The 6,946-nt window shown below is 35.6% G+C and overlaps 1 protein-coding gene across 1 annotated transcript; it reads left to right on the top strand.

Moving 5' to 3' along the window:
* Positions 1 to 2,289: 2,289 nt before the first annotated feature.
* LOC149150879 (uncharacterized protein C24B11.05-like) lies at positions 2,290 to 6,576 on the top strand. The gene is made up of 9 exons (XM_089438243.1): positions 2,290 to 2,393; positions 2,555 to 2,629; positions 2,725 to 2,790; positions 3,598 to 3,695; positions 4,266 to 4,303; positions 4,485 to 4,572; positions 4,686 to 4,931; positions 6,128 to 6,193; positions 6,285 to 6,576. Exons 2-9 carry the CDS (start codon positions 2,566 to 2,568, stop codon positions 6,447 to 6,449), a joined length of 831 nt encoding a protein of 276 aa, XP_089294369.1. The 5' UTR covers positions 2,290 to 2,393; positions 2,555 to 2,565; the 3' UTR covers positions 6,450 to 6,576.
* The last annotated feature ends 370 nt before the right edge of the window (positions 6,577 to 6,946 follow it).

Below are 6,946 nucleotides of genomic sequence, written 5' to 3'. Positions count from 1 at the left end.
TAGTTTGACAACCTACATATGAATGCAAAGTCCAACAATGGGTGAGATTGTTGGGTAGAACTGTTAGGAATAAGGAAGAAACACAACTCCAACAAATATAATTATTGAGGAGAGTTGTAGAGGAAGAAACTACAACTCGAAAAGTATGGCTAGGTAGATGCCATATATAAGATCTGCAAAAGAGGATATTCAACCGTGAAGAAAGTTTTTTCAAGGAATAGGAAGTTTCCCAATTAAAAAATAGTGAACGAAGAAGTAGACCATAGGATAAATATTATGCATGAAGATGATGATAGCAATTACTTATAAAATTACAAGTAAAAGCTAAAATGAAGACGACTCGAATGAATAATTTCAAGTATATTGAGTATACTCTACAGTGAAGAATATTCCAACATGTGTGAAGAACGTTGTGTAGCACTTTGTATAAAGCAACTCCACAAGGTGAGAGATTTTATATGAAATTGTGTGGCAAGAATAGTTGTAGGAGAGGGATTTCTAGGTAGAGTTTCACATGGAGTAGTTCCAATAAGAAGTGAATGGACATATGTGTAAGGGGAGAGAGAGAGAGAGAGAGAATGTCTATGAATTTTTAGCAAATGCATACCTATAAGAAGAGATATAAATGGTGTTTGGCAATGACATGATGCCATGATTTTTAATTAACTTAGAGAATTTGATGCAAAAGCATGAATGGTGTGATGGGGAAACCCCAACTACAGTGAAGACAAGAATGATATATAAATTTGAACAAATAATAAAGATGTTAGTAGCAATAATGAGAAGGTATATGGTGAAGGTGGAAATGAAATTGATACATTCAACTTTGATAACTATGAATACAAGAAACCTAAATGAAGCAAGTGAGAATGGTTACCAAAAAAGAAAGTTAGTAACAAGGAAGGGAAAAGATTTCCTCTAGAAATAAGTTGATGAATATAGATAGTAAAATGTACTCATTTAAGAATTTGGTTTGGAAAGAAAGAAAAAGAAAGTAAAGAGAAAACAAGTAGTTACAATGATTAAATACCATATGTGTAAATATGGTTGAATAGCAATCATATTTGTTAAATAAAAATAAATCATATATGTTAAAATACATATATTTGATGAATAAATATTACTTATATATTTTTAAATATATATATAAGAAATATGATACATTCTCATTATGAATCACTCAATTGGTAAGGTCATATTATAAAGTAATAAATTAAATTATAAGATATAAAATTCAATATTCAAATTTTCTTGCATAAAATAAATATATCATATTAATGTTATTGTGTAAGAATGTAGTTGCGTGTTCAAGCAAGAGGGAATGGAGTACCTTAGTGTATTGGAAATGAATGTACCATATAATATATGTTAATGCCACTTGAACTAAAGACAAAATAAACCAACATATATTTATATTCCTGAATTACTATTTACGTCTACAATGCGTTATCCTGACGCTTGATCTCACAATTATCGTCACGCTTGATCTCACGATTTGAAAAATGGATTTTATGAAATTTTATGTGAAAAAAACAAATACATGAGATGATAAATGGCGTAGGATTCCACGATTTAGAAAGCTATTCTTGTGGGGATGTTTGCCACCTTCCATAATGCTTTAATACACTAAAAAGCATGGATACTTTATAGTGTATTGTGACATCATGCAAGACAAAACTCACATGCTGGTCACCACACTGGAAAATTTCATCGAGAGAAGACACATTCGCTCCTACTCTCTGCAAGGGCCACTAATTATCTCACCCAGACTCTCGAAAGGGCATTGAAATGATGGCAATAAGACACTCATCGTGCAATAAAAAAAACACCCACTTGGCAATATCAGAGTAACTTGTAGTGCAACCTACTTTATTATGATGGAAAAGAGGTGGAGAACGTGGAGACTCTTTTCAAAATCCCTCTCCACCCAAAAAAATCCAGCTTCTCTGATAAAATTAATCTTCTAGATTTCGCATGCATGGTTTGCATGACTAACTTACAAAACTTTCCACTATCCACCTTTGTTTTGTTCTTTGTTTTTTTTTCTCTGAAGGTCGCTTTGGATATTCTCCACTTCATTTATGAGATTCTAAATTTAGACCATAGAAAATTATACCCAGTAAAGTGCCACAAAAACTAAATAAATTCTGATGATAATGGCGAAACCTAATGAATTTGAAATAATGGGGCCACGCTTGAGTCAAGTACACAAGATTCGCAACAGTTCATATCGGTGGTTGGAGATCTATTTAAGCTACCCCTTCTTCTGCAATCCCCCGCCTCATTGCAGCACAATCTCGCTAGCTTTGCCGTTGTCTGTATTCCACATTGTTCAATCTCCAATTTTTTCAACACACATTGCCTTTCTCCCTTTTGCATTATTGCATTAAGCTGTATATCTCCTGCTTCCCATATTCAACGCATTTGCTACCGCTTACTGGCAATATTCACGGATCGTTGTCTAGCATGTATCGGGTTTCTACGTTCAATCACTACTTAGTAGTTTCGATGACTTTCACATGTATTTAATTGACTAAATGTCTTTGTATTGCAGAGTCATCGATAATGGCTCGGGAAGAGAATCAACGTGTCACAGACCAGAGGCCTCGATATGACTGCCTTCTGTTTGGTGAGCATCAGAGTTTTTTCCTTTAAATTTTCTTTCTCAATAGGTATCAAACTATAGTCATAGTATTCGTTTCTAATTTCAACCTGCGGTTTTAGATCTGGATGATACATTATATCCCTTGAGTTCCGGACTTGCTGCTGCATGCACCAACAACATCGCTGGTATATTTTGTAGCTCTTTAAACCTATGTATTCTTAGTGTTTTTTAATTGTTAATTTTAAGGTTCGATTCTAAACCCAGTTATATTGCTGATTCGCCGAATATTGGGCAATCAGAGGACATGGACCGCGCCCATGTCAGTCTAATTGTGGAATATTGGATGAATCAGTAATCTAGTCCATTTCAGTTTAATCAGCAATCTAGTCCATGTCCGTTTAATTACCGAATATTTGGCAAATCAGTTGAAAATTAGTAATTGAGTCTATATCCATTTGTAAATATTCAACAAATCAGCAATCCATATAAAAACACCCATTATGAAGTATAACTGAGGAAGCCTAACGTTGTATATTCTGAATTACAATATTTAATTTGAGGGTGTTTTATATGAATATATGCATCTTTGAGCTTTGCAACATAAAGGTTGTCAGACACAGGTATCTGTAGATCTAGATGGTTTTTTCTTTTTAAATGGGGTTTAGGTTATAAGTCTTGTATTTTATCTATGTTTATAAATGTAAACAATCTGGTTATGTAGTCAAATATGTCATAAATTCAAACTTTTTATTAAAAGAAGACACAAACCATCCTCACCACACGACCAATCGCAACAATTATGAAAGATGGTTTTTATGTTCAACACACCAATTATACTATCGAGATCCGATCCATCGTCACAGGAGCACACGCTAACAGTTTAATCACTTCACACTTGCCCTGCTTGTAGACGCCACTAAGAAATTTACTTTGCCGGGGAGGGAAACTTGTGAGGCTTGAATTGTTCTTGAGACCTGGTTGTTGTATGACAGATTACGTGAATCAAAAGCTCGGAGTTGAGAGCAGCAGAGTCCCAGACTTGTGCCGAGAGCTGTACAAGAGTTATGGTACAAGTATGGCTGGACTCAGGGTAAGATTTCAATCCCGTTTAATCGGTCGAATTTGACATTGCATTTCAGGGTTAAAATCACTGATTTTGCCATTGACCGGTTCTTCTAATTCTGACCGGTACGGTAGTTCTTCAACCTTGAAACTGCTATATGTCAAGCCAGTAGAATATTAACAATGGAATTATGAACTGCTTTCATCTCACCATGCTTTCTGCGGAGCATCTGAGATAAACAGCGCATGATTATTCCATGGACTTCTTTGCTTTGCCCATGGTGAGTTGATGCACTGTTTCTACTCCGCCAGCTACCATTTTCGAAGACACGAGATCAAACCCTGTTTTTCTATCTGTGGTGTTTCAAACTGCAAGAATTCTTTTTTCTGCACCATTGATGATGACGTTTAAATGTAAATTTAAGGTGTTGTAGATGTCTTTTCTTTAACAATTACTGCCCATATCAATTTATAAGATGTGACAATTATGGAATTCTATTCAACTTCCAGACCGCAAATTGCGATTGAATTGAGATCCTCTGTTACATCACTTTCATGAGTTCATTGTTTATTTCTGACAATGTTTTTGGACCTGCAGGCAGTAGGATATGAATTTGACTATGACGACTATCACAGGTAACAAAACCAGAATTATGCCCTTTCCTTCAGCATTAACAGATATTTAATGTTCATAAAAAGTCAAACCAAATGTCATTGGGTAGCATTTCATTGTTTACTTTGTTTGGAGTACCTTGAGTGGATTTCACCTGAAACCCTCAACTGCTTCACTCACTGGAAACAAATATTTCTTATACAGTTTTGTTCACGGAAGATTGCCATATGAGAATCTTAAACCGGACCCTCTGCTGAAAAACTTGTTATTAAGTATGCCACAGCGGAAAATTGTAAGCCGATATAGATTCCTTCAAATATTTTATATGATTTAACGCATGATAATGGTGACTAGACATTTAGCAAATGTGAAAACATGCATCTTAACCATTTTCTAAGTGAGCAGATATTTACAAATGGTGACCGAGTTCATGCTGCGAAGGTCCTTAAGAGGCTGGGGTTGGAAGATTGCTTTGAAGGCATAATCTGCTTCGAGACACTTAATTCTCCTTCACAAAATACTGAAAAAAATAGCGACTGCGATATGCCGATTGTTAACTCTACAATCCCAAAAGCACCAGTAATTTGCAAGCCCTCAAAAGACGCCATAGAACAGGCTCTTCGCCTTGCAAACACTGATCCACGGAGGACGGTATGGGACTAATACTTGGATTGCCATTTTCGTTCAGCTATAAAATTATGCTTTTGTAAAAATGCAATGGATGATATATAACCTGAGAAATCGATATAGATGTAGATCAAGATTGAGCCATGCGGGTTTCGCAGAGCGATCATACTGACACCTGAGCCACCTGAGCTTATTTTGATTGCTGATTCGTCAATCATAATGACACAGGGGTAGGGGTAGGGGTAGGCGCAGTGAAATAATTGACGGTATGTCTGTTTGATTGCTGAATATTTATAGGTGTAGGCGCAGTGAAATAATTGACTGTATTATGTCTATTTGATAGCAGAATATTTAGCCAATTAGCAATTAGACAAAAATACCCCTACACATGTTTATTAAAAATTATCATCTAACTGAAAAATGTACAAAGAAATCCAATGTAAATGTACAAACATGTTAAAATAGATTTGTTAGTATAATTGTCATCTCATTAGGAATTGATAGGTGGATTGATCACCACCTTGGAATCTATTTTGAGAACATAAATACTATTTTGTTATAATGGAAAACCCAACATCAGAGCCAGCCTAGTATGACTGTTGAGATTTAGGTTAATTTTACGATTTTGACTGACCACCATTCCCACGATCCACCCTCGGAACGTGGTATGAATTGCCCACTCAAGATAAGGGTTTTGAAGTTTATTCATAACAAGTATTGTGAAGTTCAGATTTTAATTTTCAGATTTTAATGTAGATAAGGAGAATATCAAAAATAAATGACTTCCGTGCCCATTCAACAGTTGCGTTACAACATGGTTTCAAGAAGTGATGCATGTTACTCTTATTACATCCCGCAATACTGCCCAACCAACCACATGCCCCCAAACAGATGCGGTAATCTAGTGCCAGAACATATAAAGTTATGTAGCAGGTGCGTTTCTTATTATAGTCTGATCATATCCCACTTCAATTTATTTCCAACAAAGAGGAGCTAAAAGAGGATATCCAACACTTCACGGTAATAGAGCCCTATAAAGCATCCTAGCAACCCTAAAATTCCACATCACATATGTATTTCTGGCTTGTGGCAGACACACGGCATCTTTTTTTCTCTTTACCTTATGCATATTGTTTTTACCGTCCCCTTTACCTTATGCATAGTATTTTTACCGTCCCTATCATAATAATTGTGTCTAGGTCTATTATGTTTTCCTGCAGATTTTCTTCGACGACAGTCCCCGGAATATAGCTGCAGGCAAGCGTGCAGCCCTGTGTACTGTATTGGTAAGGACTTTATGATTCCCCGTGAGATTTGACGCTCTTATAAGGAGAGCCTATGCTTTTTATTATTAATGTCATCTTTCACTTTCTACAGGTAGGCACTTCGGTACGGACAAAGGGAGCAGATTTTGCCTTAGAAAGTATTCATAATATCAAAGGAGCGCTGCCTGAGATATGGGAAGAAGAAGAAGAGAGCTCCAACAATGTTGTGCATTCAAGAGGGGCAGCTGCGACTATTGAAACTGTTGTCACTGCATAAGCCATGATCTGATCGAAAAAGGGAATGGAGCCTTTGGAGTTTTTCCTTTCGCTACAGGAAACTGATACAGTATGGAATCTTAATGTTTAAGTTTGTATCTTTTTTCCGGACGTTACCGCAGTATGCATTTCCATACGCGTTGCTCAATAAATCAAATTAACAAATAGCCTGTCTTTATTGAGTAATATATTTCCTCCCAAAATTGACGAACCTTAAACAGATTTGCCATAAATGTTTTTAAATTCGAACCTGCAAAACATCAAGAACCTGTCTGATATTTCGATTTGCTACAATTGACCAGATATTATATATGCCATCACAGATTTGCCATAAATGTTTATAAATTTTATCCTGCAAAACATAAAAAAATATGTATGACATATATATATATATATATATATATACCATCACAGGTTTGCGATAAATGTTTTAAATTTAACCTGCAAAACATTAAAAATCTGTACGACATTTATATTTGCTAAAGTGGACCAGATATT

This window comes from Pinus tabuliformis, chromosome 9, assembly GCF_031772625.1.
Source record: "Pinus tabuliformis cultivar Carrire ecotype Pingquan chromosome 9, CPIR1, whole genome shotgun sequence".
NCBI classification, from domain to species: domain Eukaryota; kingdom Viridiplantae; phylum Streptophyta; class Pinopsida; order Pinales; family Pinaceae; genus Pinus; species Pinus tabuliformis.
Note: the sequence above shows the minus strand (reverse complement) of the source record. Positions and strands in the feature narration are given on the sequence as shown.

What these genes read in the sequence shown, in the direction of transcription:
- LOC149150879 (XM_089438243.1), top strand. Translation starts at nt 2,566, where the DNA reads ATGGCTCGGGAAGAGAATCAACGTGTCACAGACCAGAGGCCTCGATAT. An exon ending in ATATGACTGCCTTCTGTTTG is followed by an intron (nt 2,630 to 2,724) that starts GTGAGCATCAGA and finishes CTGCGGTTTTAG; the next exon opens with ATCTGGATGATACATTATAT. An exon ending in GACTATGACGACTATCACAG is followed by an intron (nt 4,304 to 4,484) that starts GTAACAAAACCA and finishes TTTCTTATACAG; the next exon opens with TTTTGTTCACGGAAGATTGC.